The 26220-nt window shown below is 41.8% G+C and overlaps 1 protein-coding gene across 6 annotated transcripts in view; it reads right to left on the bottom strand.

Moving 5' to 3' along the window:
- The window catches only part of Sema5a (semaphorin 5A), a 438077-nt gene that overhangs the window by 15425 nt on the left and 396432 nt on the right, over positions 1-26220 (bottom strand). For all 6 annotated transcript variants that reach the window (XM_085676576.2, XM_048457013.3, XM_085676579.2 and 3 more), the window contains 3 exons: positions 10407-10632; positions 7289-7507; positions 999-1169 (listed from right to left, as the gene is read on the bottom strand). In XM_085676576.2, coding sequence (XP_085532702.1) covers positions 999-1169; positions 7289-7507; positions 10407-10632 — 616 coding nt within the window. The remainder of the gene's footprint in view (positions 1-998; positions 1170-7288; positions 7508-10406; positions 10633-26220) is intronic.

Here is a 26220-nt window from a genome sequence, read left to right as displayed (position 1 = left end):
TTGATTCATCAATATAAGGAGGACATTTTCATATATATATATATACAGATATAAATAAACACACACATATATGTCTTATTATTACTTTTTACAACTCAGAAATCCTAGTTGTGCACTTATTCATACAAATGGAATGACTTTTTCTCTCAAAGACATAAAAGACTGAATTTTGGAATGATTATAATAATTTGGTTTGGAGGCCTTCTTAAATATAGGTGGGATTTTCTAGAAAGACCTGTGCATGCACTCCGATAAAGTGTTTCACTGTCAGAGTCAAGTGTAGAATGGTAACTCATTTCACCCCATCCTGTATGTCAGATTGCCTGGCTACCTCTCAGGTAAGGAGCTGTCTGAAACATCCTGCCTCAAGCACCGGCCCAGAGCTGCTTCGTTCACAGTCCTGAAAAGACTCATTTCCTAATGTCTCTGCTCCCTGTTCCTTGCTTTGCTTAGTTGAAAGTTGACTGGATTCCCTGCCTTATATTTTCTTTAATTGCACTGCCTTTGAGAACAGTCCTGGCCCTGAGTGAGGTGTCATCCCACGATGCCACTGCTCCCCCAGAACATTTCTGGCTCGTTCCAAGCATACAATGTGCTTGTGCTGGGACAGACTGTGAAAATGTGAAACAGGCCTCAGGCGAGTCTCTCTGCACACCAGGGTGGGGGCTCTACAAGTGTTCCTTGCTTTCCACTTCTCCCAATCTTTCTTCTCCAGCAAAGCCAGGTGCTTCCTGGGAGTCATCAGTGTTACTTAGGAAGGTCAAACATGATTTGGGGTATATTTCTTAGGCAGGTAGTATAGATGTTGTACCATGTATGCACTTTACCATTTGGAGTGAAGACAGAGCATAGTATGAAAGTGATTTTGCTGTAGAACGAAGTGTTGTTAAATAAATCAGAGGCAACAGTATGAGATTGACTTACAATCTTTGTCATCGTTCATAAATAAGAAAGGTGAGTTTGCATTGAAGCTATACAGTAACCTAGGCCTTGGGTACCTGGACAGGTCTGTGTATTGCAGAGCGCCTCCTCCGTGTGCAGTCCCAGGCAGATGTCCCCTCCGTAGGCTGGGGCTGGATTCGTACAAGAGCGCGTTCTCATGTAGTGTCCACCCCCGCAGGTTGCTGAGCATTTAGACCAGGATGACCAACAGGACCACATGCCATCCACTGGGAAAGGGTACAAAAACACAGCATGTCTGAAGTCCCCACCAGACCAATATGACACAGCTAGAGATTTTGCCACATAGAAGACAACGACACACACGGCAAGAAGCCACGGTGTGGGGACATGTGAGCTTTCCTACGTGATGGTAGATTCAAGCTTAAAGAATCCCTCCATAATCCCGGAACCCGCCTGCTTTCCAGTTCATTGCTTGGTTCTTCAGAAAATATTTCTCAACATATGATTTCTATGCACCAGCATGGAACACACATTCAATCCAGCACTGCACACACATTCAATCCAGCATGACACACATGTTCAATGCATGTGATGTGGAACTTCTTCTTCTGGAACCACGAATCATGTGCTATAGTAATTAATATGAGGCCCCTAGTCCATTCTCACCTTTGCTGGTTTTACTATCCACCTGGCTTGAAAAGACCTAAAGCTAAGAATCAATAGTTCAGGCAATGGACCTCCCTATAATTCACATCATTCTTGCCCAGGATTGGATTCTGCCCAGGGCTTGTATCACATTTAAAGTATCCTAAGTAAGACTGGTTTATGAAGCTTAGATCCTTATTTCTTCCAAGGAAAGAAAGCAATTAGTTACTGAGAACTATTTTTGTTGAAATGAAATGTATATATTAAATAGCTCAATGGACAAGGAGAGAAAAGCATTGCTCTTGTAACTGTGGTTACTGCTACAGTAAGATAAAAAGAGAATTCAGTTACCCACCATGAAGGAGGGCAAGATAAAGGTGCACGATTAACCCCTGAGTGCCAGTTACAGCGTGGGTGGCTATGGGGACAAAGTGGAACATTTACAGCCTGTCAGCTCACGGTAACATGTGTTGCCGGGACCTCTGCATGCTGAAGTCTGGACCTCACAGGTCAACACTGAGGAGCAGAGGGCTTTTGTCCTCTAAAGGGAAACTGAGAAGAAGTCTCTTGCGCTCTCTGTCTCCTTCGCTACCCTGTGGAGCTCCAAAAACACAAGGGTGTGGCAGACGGAAAGCGCAGAGTCCTCAGCAAACCACAGGTCTCTGCATTGTTCTCTGGAGGAGACACACCTGCCAGGGTCACAGGTTTGAGACCCTGTGCCCTTCCGTCATATTCCCAATGTTCCTTTTCCCTGGGCCTTGTTGTTTACAGAAGAAAGACAAATAGAACCTGCTGAGTTAAATTGGATCAAAAGAACTTATGTTTACCGCTCTCAGTTTTATGGGTGCCTAAGTACAACTCTAAGTCGCTTTCATCTTATGTGAATACACATAGCAACAAAGAACCATCTGTTGTCTCTAGCTTTGCCAGGCAAGGTCTCCAGCCTGGAGTCTTTCCTGCCGCATCGTATGTACCAGGAGAAAAAGTCAAGATCAGAAACAGTCATGCGTTCCTCAGGGTTGGGATAAATTATGCAGGAGCAAGTTCAAAAGGTGAAGGATAATCATTTTAGTATGTGCTTCACTTTATTAGTATTTGCTTGTGTTAGAGCCACAGACAGAACCAGAGCCTCCAGAATTTGAGATAAGCACTCAATGCTTAGACTAGGAAGCTGTTGTGTTCTGTTCTCTTACCCTCCTGAGATAGGGTCTCCCAATGAACCAGATCGCTTGGCTAGGCTCACTGGGGAGGGAGATCTTGGAAGCTGCCTGTTGCTGTTTTCAGTGTTGTTACAGGCGCATGCAGACATGCCCATTGCTGTGGATGCTGAGAATTCAAATGCAAATGCACATGCTTACATAGGAAGTGCTGTGACCCATTGATCCATTTGCAGTCTCTGACAACATTTTAAAAAGACAGTGCTTTTTGTATCTGACCTAGTATAGTTAAAAATATCAGTTTATGTGAAAGAATATGCTCTAAATCAGGTAAAAATTACCCCAAATATGGTTTTCCTTGGCCATATAGCTCAACCTGAACAGTGCAGGGAGGATTCCTAGAAACTCCTAGCTGAGTTACAGGTTATCACACTTTTAGAAATTTTAGGTCAGGTAGAAGAGAAAGTTGATGCTCATACATTCAACCTTGAATCTGACAGTCCCTTGTGCAAAGACATGAGCAATTCTACAAAGGAATCTTGGCTTTTAAAAGAAAATGAGGACAGAGCTATTTTAAGATATTCAGGTCATGTACACATAGTCCTGGCTCAACAACAAGTCAACAAAAATAAAATTGAAACTACCCACAGATGATGCTATCAGAGTGTCCTAAAGATGGTCAAGAACTATTTATCCTCAGGGACCAGGACCACATCCAAGCATCTCTCAGATTCCACATGAGCTACTAATGGACACAAGAAATTAAGTCAGGATTCTGGAGAAGGCAGGGTGATGGAGGGAACTTGGCATTCATATATCATTCCCCTTGGCTCCAGTTCACAGCCCTGATTCAAATCTGGTGCTATCGCCCACGCTGCCTCCAAGCACCCAGGGGAGGAATCTTTCTCCATGGGCTGTGGGAAAGAACAACTCCGTGACCTTTCCCAGCATCTCAGCATCAGTTTGGCTGGGAAAGCTGTGTGGTCTGCAGAGGAATAGCCTGAGGCTGAAGAAATTCAAGCATAGAGGCCTCATGGGAAGAGCACAGCTGTGGGAGCAAAGGCATCATTGAAAATCTCTGCTGCAGGTAAATGGAAGGAAATAGAAAAGGCCATGTGGAATGGTGTAACCCATACCTAGGAAAGCAACGCTGCATGGTGTCTTTTGTTTGATGTTCTTAGTTGCAAATTGTCAGTTGTGAGTATACACCTGGAATGACTACAGAAACCAAGAAAATCAAAAGAGACCATCGTGGAATGGTGGTGATGAGGAGCAATAGAAAGGGGAATCTAAATACAGGTGATCTGAGGGGAGCAGGAAAATGGGGATTTTCACTAGGGACAGGGGAGGGAGATGAATACAGAAAGAAGGTAAAATAATAGTAAGATGTCTGAAAAGCACATAAGGAATCATAACTATTAGCCATATACCTACAAATATCTATGAGATATGTAAGTAAGTATACATATATGTAAATAAAAATCTCCTATATGTGCTGACAATGCTTCCCGTAAGAGTAAGGGACTATCCAACAGAAAACCAGCAATAGGCCTAGAAAGCCCTCTTTTGAATTGTTGTTCAAGTTGTCCAAGAGAATACCAAAACATTTCACATATTTGTTGCCCCTGGTTGGCTTCCAGAGATGTGAGATAAGCCCTTATTTCTGAAAACACCCATTTATTCAGACACAGGGCTCACAGGACCTGAGCTGATATGACCCAAAAGTCTGCTCCCTGAGGACCAGTATTTTATGATACCCAGAAGGCACAATGAAAGTTTTCAAAGGAGACAAGCAACCAATAGTCATCCTATTCATCTATGATCTGTATGAACCATAAAGAACATCAAGATTCTAAAACCCTACAAGTACATCAGTGGTACACATTCTTAGACAGTTACCAACAGTTCTCTAATTAGATTTCAGGCAGTCTCAATAAGACAGAAATCATGCCTGGTATCGGAAAGCTAGTCAACCATGCAGGTCTGGTGAAGTCTCAGATCTTGGAAGGAGAGCACACGACTTCCACTTTACTAAACCAGCATAATTCCCAACTATATTCTAAATATTTATACATATAGTCATAGATAAGTGTAGTTCCTTTCTCAAGGAAATTTCTCCTTGTAATAGACAGACACTAGTATAGAAAAATCACAAGAGATCAAAATACAGAGGTGTACAGCTCAGTCATAATGGATAACATCCACACATAGCTATGCAGGTTCAGATACAATCGTGAAAGAGGAGCAGCAGGAAGGTAAATATGAGATCGGAGATTAAGTGTCTCTTAATAATGTCATAAACTATGTCCATAAAATCTCAACATCATGACTGTCTAACTATGACCTGAATGAGGATAACATTATTTTTAATGGGGAAGGAGGAACACTCAGGAGTCCTCCACTTACGGAAACAGCTACAGGTAAATAAGAAATGATGAGTAGAAATAGCTTTCTACAGATATCCAGTTGGTTATCCAATACCAAATGATCAACCCAGAAAACATATATATATACATCAACACACCTAGTGAGCAGGTTGCATTTATGTATTTACGAACATATTCAATAAAATTAAAGAAAAGGGGGTCATAATTTCAAAGAAAACAATGAATACTTGGGAAGACTTTAAGGAAGAAAAGAAAAAGGAGTAATGAAGTTATTATTATCTCAAAAATTAAAGAGTTATTTATAAAGGGAAAACACCTAAACCAAGCTGGGACATTGACTTCAACTTTACCTACATGTTTACCAATCTATTATCATCCATCTACCCATCTGTCTACCCATTTATTCATCCATCCATCCATCCATCCATCCATCCATCCATCCATCCATCCAAAGAATAACCTAGACAGTCATCTGATGTGGGATTCCTTTCTGTATGTGGTGAATACCATTGGAAAATAAAGAAACTGCTTTGGCCTGTTGATAGGGCAGAACTTAGGTAGGCAGGGAAAACTAAACTGAATGCTGGGAGAAAGGAGGCAGAGTCAGAGAGAAGTTGTGTAGCACCAGAGACAGATGTGGGGAACTTTACCAGGTAAGCCACAGCCACGTGGCAATACACAGATTAATAGATATGGGTTAATTTAAGATATAAGAGTTAGCCAGTAAGAGGCTAGAGCTAATAAGCCAAGCAGTGATTTAAATAATACAATTTCTATGTGATTATTTTGGGTCTGAGCTGCTGGGCAGCTGGAAAATGAACAAGTGGCCTCCCCCAACATTCAGCTAGCCTTATCCATCTAATAATTCATCTGTCTTCCTACTCTTTCAACAACAAATGCTTATTAAACTCTTATAAGACAGTTTATTGCTCAAATGATTTAGAAAGTTGTATGTATCTACAGGAATAGATGTTAAGATTTTTATGCCCTTAAAACCAATGTATCCAATATTTAGAACTAATCTCCTACACACAATATCATTCCTGCTTGCCATTTTGGCTAATTCTTTCCTACCCCACAATACAAGGCTCATGGTACCCAGCTTGGTTCACCTGTTATAATTTTGTATGTCTTTATTTGCTGCGTCCTGAAAGTGACTAACACTTATTTTGGGGACAACAAACTAGTAACTGGGCTTACTAGCTACTTACTAGTAACTAGTAACTAGTAAGCTCTGAGTATGTGCTGCACAGTTTTATGTCAACTTGACACAAGCTGAAACCATCTAGGAGGGAGCATCAAGGAAATGTCGCCATAAATTCCGGCTACAGACAAGCCTGTAGGGCATTGCCTTAATTAGTGATTGATAGGGGAGGGCCCAGCCTCTCATGCAGCCATCCCTTGGCTGCTGGTCCTGGGTTTTATAAGAAAGCATGCTGATTAAGTCAGAGGGAGCAAGGCAGGAGGCAGCAGTCCTCCACGGCCTCTGCATCTGCTTCTTCTCCTGCTTCCAGCTTCCTGCTCTGTTTGAGTTCCTGTCATCACTGCTTTTAATGGTAAACTGTTATATGGAACAGTGAATGAAATACACTGTTTCTCCTCATGTTATTCTGGTCATGTTTCATGTCTGGCATTTCATCATAGCAATACTAACCCTAACCAAGACAAAGTGCTTCATGGGAATGTGTGGTTTCTTATCAAATCCAAAGAACATAGACATAATTCATTTTATATTGTGTTTGTCTTTGAACCAGGCGATATGAAAGGAGAGCCTTGCTAGCCCTAAGCTAGCTGCTTGCGTGCCTGAATAGAGACTGATGGAAAATTTTAAAGCAGGGGGAATGATTTGGGACCAGACAGCGAGGATGGGTGAGAATCCAGGCCTCTTTAGTTGTTTCATTCATCCTGTCCAGTGAACAACAGGTGAGAGGTACCACCATCACCCCACACACTTCTCAAGAATATACTTCTCACAAAGGGAGAGAGAGACAGAGACAGAGATAGGAGACACACACATACAGAACCAGAGCCGGGGAGGGGGAGAGAGAGAGAGAGAGAGAGAGAGAGAGAGAGAGAGAGAGAGAGAGAGAGAGAGGCAGAGAGACAGATAGAGAGACAGAGTTCTCTATTGGCCTTCGGTTCCTAAAGGCTGCAGTCACACGGCTTTCCCAGTCTTTCACACTGTGATCCACTTACCTGGACAGGGTAAAATGTTGCACTCCTGAAATTCCATGGACGGACCAAGGCATGGCATGCCCCCATACTTGGGTTCTGGGTTGTTGCAAACACGCTTCCGGTTCCGAATGCCCCGGCTGCAGTCTCGGCTGCACTGGGACCAGGAAGTCCAGGCTGACCAGGCCCCATTGACAGTATGAGCAGAGTATCTTCCCGCTCGTAGAAAGTCTCCAGAAAGTCCTGCCAAGGAAACCCAAAATGTGATTCTGCAGGAGTTTTTCCCCTCTATAGGCTGTATGCTCTATGTCTAGAACTGCCCTAATAGTCAACCAAACCCTTCTCACACTTCACAAGCCAAAATGCTACTGTAGCTGAATAGCAGATAGACCATGCTTAAATTATAATATTTCCCTTTGATGGCACAGTGAATAGATGGATGTCAAGGATCAAACAGATTAAGAGTGTAAGTAAATTGGCGAAAAGGTCGTCAGACCAAACAAGTGAAATGAAGGAAAGCAATTAAGTGTGAATTGAAGATGCACAATTAATATTTTAGGATATGTGTTTTCAATTTAGACTTTGAAAGACTTTATCGAACACAGCTATATTTAAGACGTTATACGAGATATAATCTATCTTGTTGATTTTCTTAAAGAACCAGCTCTTTGTTTCATTGATTCTTTGTATTGTTTTCTTTGTTTCTATTTTATTGAGTTCAGCCCTCGATTTGGTTATTTCCTGTCATCTGCTCCTCCTGGGTAAGTCTGCTTCTTTTTGTTCTAGAGCCTGCAGGTGTGCTGTTAAGTCACTAGTGTGAGCTTCCTTCGTTTTCTTTATGTGAGCACTTAGTGCTGTGAACTTTCCTCTTAGCACTGAGTTCATAGTGTCCCACAGGTGTAGGTATGTTGTGCAATCATTTTCGTTGAAGTCTAGGAAGTCTTTAACTTCTTCCTTTATTTTTTTCTTGACCCAGGGGTGATTCAGTTGAGTACTATTCAGTTTCTATGGGTTTGTAGACTTTCTGCAATTAGTGCCATGGAACTCATGTTATATAGAATAAAATGGGGAAAATGAAATAATACCTGAAATTCATTTTTTTTGTTTTTTTTTAGCATTGTCTGGTTTATTAACATAATTGAAACATTTTGCTGATAAAACTCTTGCCCATGACTAGTCTAGCAACAAAACTCTACTAAAAAATATTTCACTGTGAAATGGTATTGCAACTTGGAGTTTTTAATTAATGAGTTGATTTTCATAAAGTAAATCTCACTCTTAAATCAGCAGATGATATGATTACCAAAAAAAAAAAAAAAAGCTTCCTTCTCCCCATTCCAACCCCATGAGGATCAAGCTGAGGGCCCTGGGACCCCACTGAGGGTGGAGAGAAAGCGCTACAACCTGTTTCTAACTAACTGGGACAGGCTCCTAGGACACATCCAAACGCATACTACACAGAAACCACACAAGGAGTTGAATTTACCAGTCAGCTCACAGGAAGGCATGGGTCAGGTCAGCTGGGCAGAGCACACCCTTCTTCTTACCACAGGCTAGCTCTAAGGTGTCTTAATTTCGTCAGCTACGAAATCAGCCTGGCTCCATCCTTCTAGCTTTAGACAAAGTTTCTCTCTGTAGCTTTGTAGCCTGTCCTGGAATGCACTCACAGAGAACCACCTGCCTCTGCCTCCTGAGTACTAGGATTAAAGGTGTATGTCACCACCGCCTAGTTGAAATTCATCTTTGAATTCTCATATTTTATCTTGTAATCTTATTAAATTGAAAAGATCAACCTTTGCAGAATGTGCACATTTCATCTGGACCTCCTATTACCCTTCCTTTGGAATTTCTAAGTGAATCTTTTCTTTGAGCAACAGCAGGGTTTTATAAAAGAAGCCAAGGTGACTGTTATCTGCGTCCCCTCGCTCAGGTAATGGTTTTAGTTCTACATTGTACATTTATGCTCATAAGACCCTTCATCAGAGTAGACTCCATTTGAGAAAACAATAGGCTGTGTGTTGTTGAACTGTAGGCATCAGCAGTCTGAGACATGCCAGAGCCTGCAAATACAGACGGCGAGGAGGGGTGCTTTGGAAGTGAAGAGTGTTTGGTAAGAACGGTTACTCCTCTGTCACCAGGCACGCTCCCCGCTCCCAGAGAAGGCATGGGGACCTGTGGCCTGAGAGCAATGCAGCCCACCCCTTACAACTTGACTGGGACAGGAGAATGCACCGAGTTCTTTATAAATGTCATCGATATGACCCTCCCTGTGTCGTACATCGGTCTCTGAACAGCAGCACTCATGGGAGAATCAATAAAGATCACTGAGTGCTGAGAGAGGCTTGTGGGTGTTCCGACTCAGATGTGCCTGTCATTCATACAAAGCCTTCCTCTGGGCACTCCGCTGTGAGGGTCTCTTGCCCTTCAAGAACTAGGATAAATTTTATGCAATTAGATAAAAGTATTTTTTTTAAAAAAACGAAGAAGAAAGCAAATAATGTACTTTGGAGAAAAGACTCAACCATTCCTGCAGGAAGTCCAGGGGGAGACCCGCCAGTGGTGCCACCATGGGCAGTGTCCAGGACAGGCAGAGTACAGGGTTGGGTTTGCCCTGGCTCTCCACAGCCACATCCAAAACTTTCACAAGACCACTAAGGCAAAGCACTATTAGCATCGATGGATCTAATGTGCTATTTAATAGAAAAGCCACTTCATGGTATAAATAAACAAAAGGCTTCCACTGTCTTTGTCTACTTTAGTCTCCCCACCCCCACCCCACCACCTTACCCCTGCACCCCTGAGAAAGGGTTTCTCAGTGTAACAGCCTTGGCTGTCCTGGAACTCAATCTGTAGACAAGGCTGGCCTTGAACTCTTGAAGATCTGCCTCCTGAGTGCTGGAATTAAAGGCCTGTGCTACCACTGCCTGTCTACTTTAGGGTTTTCAAAAGGGGAAAATCTACTTTTCAGCTATTACTTTTATGACAACTACTCTTTTCATCATATTCTCTAATACGAAATAAATGTCATGAAAACTATTTTGGATCAACCCTAGGCACAGCATTATTTAAACGGGGGGCTCCCTCTAGTTTTCCATTTCAAAGGCTTTCCACGCAGGTGCCCATCCCCCCAGGAGCCCCTTACCATCTGTGGAGCAGCCGCTGGTACCATCACTGGAACAGTACCGCATTTCAATCCTCTGCCTCCCCACTTCCAGCAGGTTTGGATCCGGCAGGCGGGCTTTACAAGTGTATCGGAACCGCTGCTCATAGTGACCACCGTTGTCCGAGATGTTGACAGGTGTCCAGGGCGTCCACGGTGTGGTCTTCTTCAGCTCTGGGCACGCGTTAGTGTTACAGGGCTGGTACTCCTGGAGGAGAGGATGCAAGCATGTCTTACCCCACAGCGCACAGTCAGCTCAGTGGGGATTCCTTTCAGGCTGTGCCACCCTCTGCAAAACTGTGGGGCCTAAGACACTCAAAGCTGCTCCACAAAATCAAAACCATATTTGTGTTAAACTGTCGCTTAACAGACAACTTTCAAGTCACCTTCCAAAGAAACCCATGGTTTCTCCTGTGTAGACAATGGAATTGAGAAAATCAAGAAAACGGCATGTGTAAACATGGTAAACACCTAAAATGACATCTTCCTTTTTCTTAATAAATTGCTCACAATGCTGCCTATTTGGTGTTAGTTTAGCTATTTTATGAAAACCTTAGAACCAGAATAATGAATGCTAGCAGCCTTGGGAGAAGCTTCACAGCATTGGAAAAGGGGAGTGTCCTGGCAGCACAGGGAGGATGTGCAGCCTGTAGGATTCCTCCCTCTATTCCCCTATGACACCTCTCAGTTTCTCCTCCATTCTCCCTTGCCCACATATAACCACAGGGTGAAGGGTTTGGAGCTCAGGGAAGAGTAGATTTGAAGAGACCTATAAAGTGAGACACAGTGTCTGGGTGGGGTGTGAATAGGACACAGGTGATAGAAATGTGCCTGGTACTTGGCAATCAATACTAAGGGTACTGAATGAGGGGAAAATAGTTGACTGTTGAGGCAGCTCTGTGCCACAGTTCCTCCAATCACTAGTAAAGGTTGTTTCACTAGGGGAAAACCAACAACGTAATGCACCAACTTATGTCCATACTGTAAAATTTTAAATCAGTGTTAACTCAAATATAAAGCAAGAGCTAAGCCATTTTCAGGACACAGCAGCAGCATTGTATGCATGAAGTCACAGTGGCTGTGCCTGAGTGTACAAGACCCGTACAAGATCAAGCCAGCCAGAGTCCCAGCATGGAGGACAGAGAGGCTAATGAAATCCTACTCCTGAGCAACTGTTGGCAGTTGATGGCTGCTGGGAGGAGTCAGATTAATTCAGGGATATGACCCATGAGAAGTTACCCACATTCCTACAGATGGTCCTATACCTACACTTATGGAGCAAAGTCCACAGTAAGTGAGCACAGTAGGCTTTCTTAAAAAAAAAAAAAGAGTGCTTGAAACGTGGAGGGAAATGTGGGGAGAGGGGGAGGATGTGAAGGGGAGGAAATTTGGGGGACATTAGAGAAAGACGTGTACTCATGTACAGAAGTCTCAAAGAAAAACCAACAGAAAAGCAAGCTTAGCTGTGCTTGATGCTCTGTAGCTCTGTGCTAGGCTCTCCATTCTGTTTTTAATTTCTTGTTGGGAAAGCCATCCCTTAGATGGCTTCCTATTGGCTGGAGTAAATCCTGGAGTCGCATTCTTAAGTAAGGACGCCTTCAAGACAAAGAGCACACTCTTCGTTACCCTCATAAAGCATCTCCACATGTCAAACTATATGTAAACAATCTACATATATCGAGGTATTGGTAGAGATTTTAGGTCAAGAATGAATTTTCTTCAGAGAGGAATACTTCCTGTACTCTTATCTCCCAGTGACACAGTTGAGAAGGGCAACACTAGCTGATCAACTACCTGCATTTCGGTCATTTTGGAAACTATTTGAAATAAAAAATTAGTTTTTTTCTTGTTTTGGCTTTGTTATATGGTCTCTGTCCCGGCGTTTTTTCTTATCAGAATTTCTATCATATGGATATGATCAGGTTAAACTTTGACTATCTCATTTATTATGTCTTATTTTTTATTTCATCTCCTTCCTACATTTTAGGGAATTTTGATTCATTCCTTTCTGCATTGTTTCCATAAATACTTTGGGCACACAGAGCCAACTTTTCTTATCAGCTTGGAAATTCCTGAATACAATTTCTAAATGCCAGCCAGTTGTCAACTGGGAAGCAGGTCCCTCTAAGCTCAAAATCTGGGTTGGTGGCTATGTTAATTCTTTCTAGATATGTCCATCTATGTCAGCCTAGATTTATTTAGTTTGTCACTGAAAACAGGGAAACCTGGTTCTTATTCTCCCCGTGTTTCTGGGTTCATGCTTGAAAAACCAATCTCCCAAATATAGAATTAGTGAGTTTCTAGAAATGGACACCCTTGTATGTCGGTGACAACAGCTTAACCTGAAAGGCTAATATACTCTCATCTCACCATTGTTATACTTATTCTAAGCAGTCTTATCACTTTCTTCCTTTTCTGCAGTAAGAAATACTCAGGGCATATGCTTGTAATACAAGAGGAATTTAACACAGAACATATAAACATTATATGTGTTTCTCTGATTTAATACCCATAACCACTCCTATCAGTTCACACTAACTTCACTCCCACAAAACTAGAAAAATGGATGCCTTCGTTTTTCTCTGCAGACAGTAAAATTGTGGATGCTTCCTCCTACATGGAACAATAGCTTTTGTAAATTCTACAAACCCAACATGTGGGGAGGTGGAGGCAACACAGGCTTGCTCTCTCTTGTACTTGGCATAGAGGCTATCGGACAGATGAGGAATAAGCTCTCATCTTAACCCTTCCATGCCCATTGTGAGTGGTACCACAAGAATCATACAGCATGATTGTCTGATGCCCCATGTCAGCTTGGCTGGGCAAGTGTCCAGGAATGCCTTGATAGCATACCCTCAAAAAAGCATCCGAGGGGTTGACGTGTGAACTGTGTAGTTCTCAAGCACCAATAGCTTCAATGTTGATAGTAGAATAATTATGGCCCACGAGACTACTTATAATTATAATAATTATTTAATTATTTAAATTTAATATTTATTATTTAATATTTATATATTTATTATATATTATATACAATATACTTATTATATATAATATATAATAAATTTAATTTTATATAATTAAATATATTAATATTTATAGAATATAAATTTACCTATTTTATATTATATATTTATTATTTAATATTTATAATTATTTAATATAATAATTATTTAATAATTATAATAATTAAATAATTATACCCACGAGACTACTCCCAATAATCCATAGCTTCTTTGCATCTGAAGATATCCAACCTTTGAAATCTGTGGCTGGTACTTGGCATTGGAAAGTGGGCTCCAGTGTCTGGGCTGGTATGTGTCAGAAGGACAGACTGTCACACATACGCTAGCAGTGACATAATAAATTCAAATTAGCTACTCAATTTGAGTTCATTATATCTAAGTCTCTAACAAGGCATCTGTCTCCATGTTTTTATCTTCTCAAGAGTTGAACATTTAACTCAAAACTCAGCCCACCCACCTCTGAGGCTGGATCATGCTTGCATTTTGTGTGAATTATCTAATTATGAAAGCCTAGGAAACAGTGAGACCAATCTGTTTCCCTTAATTCCCCAAGTTAGCCAGTAATTCAATTCAGTTGTGGTCCCTCAGATAGCTTAACTGAATCTGTTTTCTACAGCTTACTGCTATAAACACCTCCCAAATTTGGAGGAATTGTGAATGAATAGCACACCGCTGAACAATAGAGAAATATGTCTGCTTAAAAAACTATTTTAAGGAGTTAGTTACTATTATTTGACACACACCAGTCTTACTATTCTGGTAGAAATTAATAGATAAGAATATCAACTAAGGCAATTTTAAGAAATTCCTCCGAATGTGCTCCCCATGGATTCTCTATCTCAGTTATCAAGGGTAAAACCATCTATTTAACATTTTAATTCAAAAATCTGTGAGCTACTCGGCTGTGCCCCTGCTCCCTTTTCTGCTAGGGCATGTGAGTGTAGCCTCCTGAGTTCATTCGCTGCCCCCATCTCTCTTCACTTTCAGGAGAGGATGGCCGTCGCTCATCACCTTCGGCTCATGATAGAGAAACAAGGTATGTGTTTCACTATTCCCAAATTCTGCCTTCAACAATACACTACAAGTTTTCAGGAGAAAGAAAAAGAACTTTTTACTTTTTATCTTGCATCACCAGTTTCAAGCAGTTACAGAATTTGCTTGGTGAATGGGTAAATCGCACTGAACATGGTTCGGATAAGCCCATTCAAAATGAATTCAAATAAATTTGGGGAGCCAATTCAGATGGTTATGTGGAGCCTCCTGTTTTGCTGCTTATTTTTCTTTTGAAAAATCTAAAACAGTTTACAGATGAAAAGGAAAGTAGAGAGATGGAGACGATCCAAGAAGAATTTTCATGCCATAGCTCAGATGCTAAGGGGGGAAGCATCCTTAGAGCCATTCCATCAATCGCTGAATATACAAACCAATTCATGTGCATGCGGAATACTTGTTGTTTCGGTGTGCATTTATCAAGTTCTCATTCAATAACTTAACGTGGCATGCAGAGACAGAAAGCTAGCCTCCATAAAGGAAAAGCAAATTCAATCGTGTTCACAAAGTGACCAAGCGTGGGCGCTTATGCAGGCCAAATAGACCTGAGACCACAAAGAAAAGATTCAAAGGAAATACTGAGAATTAGTTTAGTGGTACCTAGGATGCTGGGCAAGCAGGGAAAGTCACTAATTCGTGTAACATGAAGGGGCCTGCTTGTTGAGGTTTCTGTCCCACCCAGTACCCCAAAGCCGGCAAGCCCCAAAGAAAATCATAGACAGGACTCCATAAAATTATAAACTGATTGGCCCATTAGCTCAGTCTTCTTATTAACTAATTCTTACATCTTATGGTAACCCATAATTCTTGTCTGTGTTAGCCATGTGGCTCAGTACCTTTTCCAGTTGTCAGCTCACATGTTGCTTCCTTGGTGGTCTGGGCAGGAATGACAGAGGAAGCTTCCTGCTTCCCAGAATACTCCCTTTCTCTTTGCTCCACCTCTACTTCCTGCCTGGCCAATCAGCATTTATTTAAAATATGATTGACAGAATACAGACAATTCTCCCGCACCAGATTCGAACTAACATGATCGCAGAGTGGCCTGCTCACCACCAAGATACAGCAACGGAAATTAACTCTTTGGTCAAAAGTACCCAAAGTAACCTGAAACAGCAACGTTTGAGATGCCAGCCATCAGCCAGTGAGAGGATGATGACTGCCTGCTGGTGGTAAATGGAAGGACCCTGAGGGGGGCGGCAACAGCCCTGAAGATGTCCCTAGATAGGGGCCCAGGGAATGGAAAAGAGTCTCGGGTTCAGACCTGGAAAGAAGTGGAGGAGATGGAGAAGGGATCTGAGGATGCCAACATGGCTGCAGTCAGAAAGGGGAGACATGCACAGGAATGCAAAACCAAACAAAGCAACAACAAAAACAACAAGCAAAACCAACTAACCCACCAATCTAAACATCCCAGAGATACAGACAGCTCCTCCTCCAGCCATTTCAAATGGGGCAAGACGAGCAAACAGCTGCTCAGAGAGAGGACAGAGGTGAGGAAGACCTAAGAAATCACACAGCAGAAGGAAGGGCCTATCCAAAAAGATCAAACACATTCGGCAGGACATAGTGCCAGCTCCCACAAGCAGGGGTGGACAAGCTTCGAATCCTCAGGCTATTTGGGTATCAGGAATAATCTCTCTCCCTCAGGGAGAAAAGCTTGCCAGAGACTAAACGTTGCCCTGCTCCAATGAACTGTTGTAAAAGGAAGAACCCAAAGCTTCAAACTGGATTCACATAACTTAATCAAATTCCAGCAAAGAACTCTAGGACTTTTTCTGGTAACAAATGGCACAGAAGTAGGGCAAACTTACAATATCAAGCACCCATTCTGAAACTGCGGTTTAAAACAAGTTCAAAACCCACAACCTATTACAAAAAGTCAGTCAATTGAAACTGAGGCAGAAACAACACGGGTGAGAGAAACTGGAGTGAAGAACATGGATAGACTTACAGCCTTGTGCCATACGCTTCCCATGCGAGGAGAAAGACTGAACATATGAAGCGGCGAGCTGAAGGGTGAGGAAATATGATGCTGACATGATAACTGCTTACAATAGTTGCACATGATTGCAGAGGATGGAGTAAACCCTGGATTACTTCGGGAGAACAACAACTGTACTATGACATCATCAGAACTGTAATATGACGTCATCAGAGCAACCGCAATATGACATCATCAGAACCAGATGAAGATGCTGAAGAGAATGAAGAGTGTGCGTCCTCAAAGATATACATGGGAAAGTTCTTAGCAAGGCTTTGCTGAATCAAACACAAGTGCACATAGGTGTGCATACCGTGTACATACATAGCCAGTCCTTACACATGTTGATATCACAGTATTTTTCATGTCTGTAGTGCTTGGATGTTTTGAACTGAACAGGCCCATTAAGTCATTGTAGATAAACGCTTCAGAAGTATAATGCCTGCACTGTGCTTTTCACTGCCGTTTGGACAAAACCTTTGATGTGCCGTGTGAATTACAGTGACAATATCGGGCCTTACACAAGTGGCATTGTTTTCTGCCACATAACTGGCCAGAACAGCAACCTCATGCCACAGCACATATGTGCTCGTGCATGCATGAGTGAACATACTCCTTATCCTTTAAGACCATGAAATTCCTCTGTAATCCATTTCATCATCCCCTGCACATTCTTATTCTGGTTCGGGTCCTGAACATGAAGGAACACAGAAACCGGAGCAGTTCACGGATCACCGCATGTGGGTAGAAGAGCAAGTCTTCCCATAAGTTTTTACTCCCGTATAATCCTCCGAATGTCATTAGACCCAGGTAAGATTTTATTCCCTGTATAATCCTCCAGATATCATTAGACACTAGGAGCTCCTCTTGTCACCTGCCAGCTGAGGGCTCAGGCACGCTGGTCTCCCAATACCTATAAGCTTTTACATACCAAGTCTAGGTTTTAGATCACTGCTCCACACACATGCATGGCTTTACATGAGACTCAGAACATGAAAGGACACCCAAACGGTCAACACTAACGCTAAAGCCCACTAGTAGCACACAGTGGAGATGTAAAGGCTGCTCCTGCATTCTTGCTACACTGCTATTAGCCAGAGAAGCCCAGTGGACAATAAAGACAATGTGAAAACTGTATTAGGGCAATAGTGAATGATTTTACACGGGGAAACACCCACACTTCCCTGTGGCTCACAGCAGTGACATTTCCTTAGAGTCCCTCTGGGCAGCACTATTCTTTATGACGACTCATAGGATGAATAATTCAAAATTAACACATGAAGTGTTAGGTCTCATGATGGCATTTTCCAAAAAAATGTGTGAATTAGCAACTTCTCCAGCCTCCCCACCCCCATACACTCCCATTTGCATCTTCCCCGAGTCCCAATTCCACCCTTATTTCCACAACAAATCTATAGTCAATAGTATACTAAACAGGGGAAAGAGAAGATACTTGCTATCAAACCAGGAAGGCGAAAGGAATGCCCTCCCTGATTTCTCTCCTTCAGTTTAGTGGTTGGCGTCTGAGGTAGAGCAGTAAGGCAAGAACAAGGCATAAAAGGGGAAACAAAGAAGGAGGGGTGCTGATCAAATAATCTTACAGTTAGAAGGCCCTAAGGATTCCGCCAGAAAACTTTTAGATATAATAAACGTTTTTTTTTAATTTTGTAAAGTTGTAAGACAACATATAGCGCATACCACACTAGCCTTCCTAGGTCTTTATTGCGTCACCCATCTGTAAGGACATCTCAGGGGACTGGGAGCTTCCATGGCACAACCCGGGAGTTAATTAAGAGTTGGCTGAATGAAGCCTAACACCTCAATGACCTCCATGATAAAACTGGGGAGTGATGGGCATTACAGTGGTCCCAAAGAGGAAGTGAGCAAGCCTAGTGCCTCAGCATGTCTTTTGCTTTCTATCAGCAGCCAATCTGGATTCTTCCAGGTGTAGGATAGCAAATAAGAACTCCCGTGTCTTCTCACATAAAAAGGATGTAGGGTCTGTGTGTGTGCACGTGTGTGTGTGTGTGTGTGTGCACATCTGTGTGCAGTATAATATATATTTATGTTTTCACATAACAGCAAGCTGGTTTTCCTTCTCCGACAATGCTTTGGACATTCCTTTCTGTACTATGTTGCAGACAGACTAAGAGAATAAGCAAATCAACGGTGCTGCTGAAATTCTTCTTTACTGCTCGGGGTGTGATTTGTGGGTGCCTTTGGCTCTGCACACTTACATCTCAAGTGAAAAGATCTATGTATCTACTTTATTCGTTCGCTAAAATGCCCTTAAATTCTTTATTTTCAGGAGTGAAAGTCAGAGATGCAGACATTTTTTTTTTTTCTGGCAAATGTCTTGCAATGAGATGAGAAAGTCCCTTTGGGTAAAAGGAACATCTACCCTTGAGGGAAGTAATGGGTGACCTTGAGCTCAGATGCCCTTCCTTTCTTTGAATGACTATGTTCTTTCCAAGAAAATGTTTAGTATGTCACATCCACTTGAGAGCCGGCACAAATTTTAATCTTTCTTATGTGGAGTTTTGAGGGCTTTTGAATAAGAGATGAGGCGAGGCTGTGTTGATAAGATGAGGCATTGACAGGACTCTCTGGGATCTTGTTTTTCAAAGAATACATGGGAACTATCACCTCGGAATATTATAAGGAAATAAACAAGCACTGACCAAAACAAAAACTTTGTAGTTTCTTGCCAGAAAATGTGGTGATAATTTGTTTGTTTCTGACAAATGAAGCTTGCCGTAGGATCAGAGTGTGGAGCGAGCTACTAGTTAGCCATAGAGAGCAGGCCGTGGTGGCACACAACTTTAATCCCAGCACTCAGGAGGCAGACAGCTGGATTTCTCTGAGTTCCAAGCCACCCTGATCCACAAGATCGATCCATTCTAAAAGAGAAACAGAGCCAGGCGGTGGTGGCTCACAGCTTTAGTCCAAGTACTTGGGAGTCACATGCCTTTTATCCCAACACAGGGAGACAGGAAGGGATATGGCTGGGCAGAAAGAGGAAGATAAGGCAGAGGAGACAGGAGTGCAAGTCGTTCATTCAGTCTGCAAATTTATGGAGACAGGATCTTGTCGCCGGTCTGAGGATTCAGCAGAGGTAAGAAGTCTCTCTAGGGGCCGCTCCTTTACTTCTCTGATCTTTCAGCATTTGTCCTGCTATCTGACTTTTGGCTTTTATTTTTAAGACAAATCAAAATTTGTGCTGCATACAGTATTGACTGCGTGTGCTTCCACGTACTTCCAGCCTCCTTCATTTCGTCAGCTGGGAACAGCTGTGTGTTTGGATGCAGTGGGCTGGGCAAACAGACCTGAAACCATAGAAAGCTGGTCTATAATGCTTCATCTGTTATAGGTCCCTGACAACTTGATTATGGAGCCACATCTCTGGTCATGAGAGCTTTCACAGTGAACAGTCCCTCACACACTGGGAGAGGCAGGTTCTATGAAGCCTTCAAGGTACCTCTCACAGGGGCCCCACAATCTGCAGGACCCTCTTCCCGCGAATGTTGGTGAGATATGTATAATGATGGCGGGTAGTAGTGTCCTTCATTAGGTCACAAAAATCTATGATCTCCTACGAATAGACTAGAGGGAGATCTTTCTGTTCTCTGAAGAACCAAGCTTTTATTACCAATGCTTTTCCTAATTGGTGTCTCTGTATAAAGCTAATCAGTGTCATAGAAACACTTAAAGAGATTTGTTTTTCTGACTTCATAAGTATTTATTAACTGTAAGAGACAGTTGACTCCACTGTGGACATTTCGTGCTATATTCTTATCATAAATCCCCTAGTATCATATCCTGTCTCCTGCCCTAGCTGTTCCCTTTCTCTACCTCCAAGCCTCCCTTCTATTCACAAAGGCAAATTTTGCCAAGAAAGACCAAGAGACACTGGATTAAACCAAGATATGTGGGATTCTTAAAATGAGAAATAACAGAGACGGTACAGGGGCTATTTGTTCTCGGAGCTGCCTCTCAGGGTCAAATCAGGACCATAATCGCAGCAACTCAGCTAAGAGCCACCAGACATGATGTCACATTAAGATAAACAAGTTAAGAGAGACTTACATAGATCTAATCTACATGGAAAGTTGAAAAAGGCAAGATCTCCTGAGCATGGGGACCTTGGGAGAGGGTTGAAGGGGAGGGGAAAAGTAGGGAAGGAAGCAGAGAAAAATGTAGAGCTCAATAAAAATAACAATAAAAAGATAAACATGTTCTCTAGGGTACCAGTGATACTGTTGTGGGGCTGCTTCCACCGTTGGTTTCATTGGCTCAAACAAAACTTGGGACTTTGGCCCTTTAGACTGAGGCTGACGGAAGTTAGTGCTTTTTATTAAATGTATCTACAATTCAATAATTGAGAATTGAGCCATTTCTTCCTAAAATTCTTGGCCTATCAGCTCCACACTCTAATGAGGAAAAACACCTGAAAATCTTCTCCTCCTCCCACGACTTCCCAGTGAGTGCTGGGTGTGCAGGGAAGCGGCCCTTCAGCCTTTCCAGAAGGAAGGTTGGTCAGTCTTTCCTCTGAAGTTTTGTTCACTCTCAAGTTTACACCTGCGCCAAGCAGGAGAGCCTAGCGGATTCCGTCCGGCGTTCTATTCCACTATACCCTCGATAGTCGCTCAGCTGCCTCCCTTGTAAAACAGGAGTGAAGCATCACAAGAAGAACAATATAGTTGGGATGTGTAGTTGTCAAGTACAACAATGAGTGTATGCCAAACAGCGGACTGTATTTCTCTAGCTGGGAAAGCAAGCTTAAATTTAGGTTTCGCCTACGGTCCTCTGAGAATCATTCCATTCTATCTGTGATAGGATCATGAGGTAGAAATTGATTGTCTTCTAAACTGACTCTCATCTGGGTTTACATAAAGCTGTCTCCTTACAGACTCATAATTCAGATAAGAGTTCCCATGCTAAGAGAGAGCAGTAGGAATATTTATTTAATCTGAAAGTCTCACATCATGAGTGAGGCATCTTTGGTATACACAGCTAAGGTCAAGTCCTTGTTGCTTCTCATTTCACTGGTGGGAGACATTTAGAGCTTTTGTTTGATGCTCCATGCTGGATTAAATTATTTGGGAAACTGAGAACATAGTTTAAAATCAATATTTCTCCATTTAAAAATCCCATGGAATTGCATTTATTTTTGTCCTTTTGAAAGTTTTACAATGGGAAATTATGTTCATTTTAAATAAGAATATTTAAATGACTTCATTTTTATAAACGACATTGATAAATTAGAATTCTATTGCTTTGGCAGTGTTTCCTGTCACGACTTACAGATAATGATCTAAATATATAGCCTGAAACTTTTATATTTTTCAAACTAAAAGCCCAAGTAGTATTGCCCAAATGGTACATTCTGTAACAACACTCAAGAAAATAAAAGCCCACGCTTTCCAGGAATTGGCCCATCATACATCTCCCTTTCATCATTTGTGGGAAAGGATGAAGACACTCGGGAGAGTGGCCCCTATACCTTGCCTGGGAAAGCAGTAGAGTTCTCCCTGAAAGCAGGAGAACTGGCCCCACCCCTTCCCTTGCTCTTTGGGGTCAACTATCCAGGGCAATGCTGAAGAGCTCCCCCTGGTGGTGAGGACAAGGGAGGGCTGGCTGGCTGACCAAAAACCCAGGTCTAGAATCAGGGTTATGAGCTGGTCCACCCCACCATTGACCCCATCTGTGATCTACTGGAGCACATAGGGGCCAGTCCTGCAGACCCAAATCAACAATATTTCCACTACCCAGAGCAACAACAGGATATCCAAGAAGAGTCCCAGTGAGGGCCCAGCACTGATAGTATAGCAACCAGAAGCCTCAGACCAGACCAATGACTCTTTGCAATAAACATTTGCAAATAAAGATGTATAACTAAAGGATTTATTGCGTGACTCACTGTGTCCCACTACAGCTTCCATGATGAGACTGATTTTTTTTCCTTTCTTTATTTTCTCTTAAACTTTATCCTATTTTATTTTTGGGAGGTTGCATGGGCAGATGACTGACGCAAAAAGATGGGGAAATGAATGGGATCAAGATGAATTATGTGAAAGAGACAAGGAATAAAAAAAAAAGAAAGTTTTATATATCATATGTCATTGTTGTTATAGATTATGTTGTATATGCTATGTTTAGATTATATATGTATATATTATCTTATATATATCTTATATAGCCTATAAGATATTATATATTATATGTGTACATATAATATATATAATCTATTTGTTTATATAAATGTTCTAGGAACATGTGTGAGTGTGGATGTACATGTGCTAGTCAAGATGGAAGAAGCACTTGATACCGTAGTAATGAAAACTCTAGAGAATCCCTTGCAGTACTTCTCCAAGAATTCTGTAGCTAGCAGGCAGGCCTGTTTTCATGTTAAGGTGCTACATTCTCCCTCAGTCCCAACAGCTGAGACCAACTGCAGTCAATATTTCATTTGCCTTGAGCATTAGTTCTACCTAAGTAACCACAACAACAACAACAACAAAAACCTAATGGAAAAACCTCATCTTTGGTATCTTGAGAAACTCAGATATCTTGAGTCCCCATCTCAGAAAACAGGTTTCTTTAATGGAAGAAGTAACCTATCAAAAGAATTGAGGAAAATTATTAATTTTATTCCATAAGGATAAAAGCATTAGGGATCTGATTTCTACCAAAATTTGGGCTGTGGGGAATGTCCACACAGGGATCCAAATGGGAACACGGAAGTGTGAGAGCATCCCATCCTGATTACACAGTCACTGTGGAGAGCCATGGTTAATTCCACGACCACTGTCCTGCACCAGGCTCCCTCCCCATGTCATGCCTTGGCTCTCCTCTGTCAGATAAGAGGAGATTATGGTCTGCCAGCAAGAGATGTTTTTCTTAATACCAAGTAGTCTGCCTACAGGAAGGGACAACATCCTAACAGAACAACTTGAGCATTTTTGATGGGGTTGTTTCTAAGATGCGCAATCCTTTCTCCCTCCTCAGGACTTTGTGGCTATGTTGGGGTTGAGCTTATTCTTTCCAGCTATTCTTTCATAGTTACAGGTTCCACTCTTGTCTAATCCTCAGACAAGAAGGGGCAGGTATTTATGCCGCATTACAATGGATTGGGTATTATAATCAACATAGAGACTTTAAAGCACATAGGAAGATATGCACAAGTTTTTCGCAGACACTATGCCATTTCATTTCAGAGATGCAAGCATTTTTGGATTTTGGTATCCAAGGAGTGGGTGTTCTTGAACCAGGAGGGAACACTCACTGATGATACTATCGACGCATTAGATTGTTATTTCTTTTTGCTGCAGCAGATTCTTTGCACCTGTTTTGAATTTGCTTTCATTTGTTTTCATTTGTGCAGCAGCATTTCTGCCACTCTCTGTGGTCTCGTACTCCTGGTCTTCTCTCTATGCCCACCCGTGTGGGACTTTACTGTATTAGTTACCTCTCTGCTGCTGTGACAAAATACTGTGACTGAAAGTAACTTAGAGGTGCAGTGGATTTATCTGAGCTTGAAGTTCCAGAGGAGATAAAGTCCTCCATGACAGGAAAGGGATGAGAGTCAGAGTGTGAGTCGAGTGGACATTGAGGGAAATAGAGATATCACAATTCATCCCTACACAAAAAGCAGAGATAAAAGAGAGACAGAAAAGAGGAAGTGGGGCAGGGCTGCAAAACCTTAAAGTTAGACCTTGGCAATGCTTTCTCCAGCAAAGTTTGTTTCTGAGAGGTTTGACGACCTTCCCAAAGAGCACTACTACCTGAAGTCAAGGGTTCAAATACAAGAGCCTATGGGGAACACTGCATTCAAACCACCACATTAGAAAATAGATGCTTAAATCGATTGCTGCAATATCGAGAAGGAAAGTCAGATAGGCAGATGTGAGGGCTCCTGAGTCTTTACCCTGTTGTGTGAGTCAACAAGATCCCTGCCAGTCACCTGCATTCTTCACTGAACTGATGCCAGCTGCCATCTTTGATGCAGCTGCTTTCCCACGGAGGAAGCATCCTACTTAAGATGCTCAGGATGCTTTGCTCAAATTTATACACTAAGCATTTCCAGACGTTAAAACCCTTTGCATATGTGATGATGTAGAGCAGTTTATTGATCCTGACATTTCCTGTAGGATAATGGTTCAAATTAATGTTTAGACGCTATTCTACATGATGGATTTTTCTGTTTAAGCATGACTTGGAAATCTTTCTATCCTGCATTCTTAAAATATAAAATAGTGGTTAAATAATTAAGGAAATTCCTTCCAAATCCATATTTTAGCCACAGATAACTATCATAATGTTTACAGTAAGTATGTTCTGATTTTTCAGCTGTCTAAGACTTTCTTATCTTTGTTATACACACACACACACACACACACACACACACTCTTTCTCTCTCTTTCTTACACACACACAGTTTCATATATTAAAGCATAAAGTCTGTAAAGCCGATAGATCACTGATTTAATATTATCTACACCAGGTACTATGGTGTTCTCTTGTTCTAGAATGTATTTTTAAAAAGGTAGGTGTATGTTTTACTTCTAAGTCATCCTTTAGGTCCATGGAAAAGGTCCCAGTTGAAATTCATAGCGTTCTGATTATGGATAACATTTTGATCTAGTCTCTCTTCTAGAAAAACACTGTGAAATTTAAGCAACTATACTGAACCGTTTTGGTTTGTTTATTTCAAGGCTGTTCATTCAGACAAAATTTTCACGAGATGGTGAAGAAAAAAACATATGCTGTCCCAAAATATGGTCTAAGTGCCTCTAAATTTTCTTAATGTTTCTCACAAATATTCACGTCTAATTTTTTTTTTAAAGAAACTTCCTTGGTTAGTGTGACTGGAGATATAAGCAGTTCCTTGTATCGCCGTGGACTGTTTTGTTATCTTAGACTGTCTCTCAGGACTAGAGATGCAAGCACTTCTTTGTTTTTGTTGTCCTGCAGTAAACTGTTTTGTTGTCTTAGAACATTTCTCAGCACTTGGTTGCAGCACAGAATGTTTTAATCCATGTCCAACTGCAACATTATAAATGTTAGCAGAGAGACATGTTAGATTTGTTCAGTGGGAAAGAAAACCTATGAGCATCCACAGGGGTACTAGCAGTGAAAAGTCTAAATGCACACACACACACACACACACACACACAGAGAGAGAGAGAGAGAGAGAGAGAGAGAGAGAGAGAGAGAGAGAGAGAAACACACACAGACACACACACAGAAAGAAAGAGACAGAGAGAAAGAGAGATGCATAATGCATGAATTGGCTCAGTGCTTGGCAGGCATTGGTATCAGTATTTATACATCTCTGAGGCTTCACATTATCAGTGGCGTATAACACAAGATATTTCAAAGCGTCTGCTCAACTGTGTCCCAGTCTTTCCTGTCCTCCTGTCCAGTGTGCTCACTGGTGTTACTGTCAAGAGCTATAGGAAGTGCTGCGACTTCAGGTGTCCACATCTCTGCCGAGGCTGTCGTCTTCTCTGTAATCCAGCCCGTGCTTTTACTTCCTTGAAAAGATTACTTCTTCTGCATGCTATCACTGTGTAGACCATTGGAAAGAAACAATGCTTGTTGATCTGTGTGGATGGCATCTCCTTCATAGAATTGGAGCTTCAGATAGTGACAGTCTGTTTCTCATTTCTCTACTTCTAGCCAAGCATTGCAAACTTGCTATTTATCAGCAGATATTTGGCAAGCATCTGCCCTCACA

Source organism: Myodes glareolus, chromosome 15 (assembly GCF_982192425.1).
Source record: "Myodes glareolus chromosome 15, mMyoGla1.1, whole genome shotgun sequence".
NCBI lineage: Eukaryota > Metazoa > Chordata > Mammalia > Rodentia > Cricetidae > Myodes > Myodes glareolus.
Note: the sequence above shows the minus strand (reverse complement) of the source record. Positions and strands in the feature narration are given on the sequence as shown.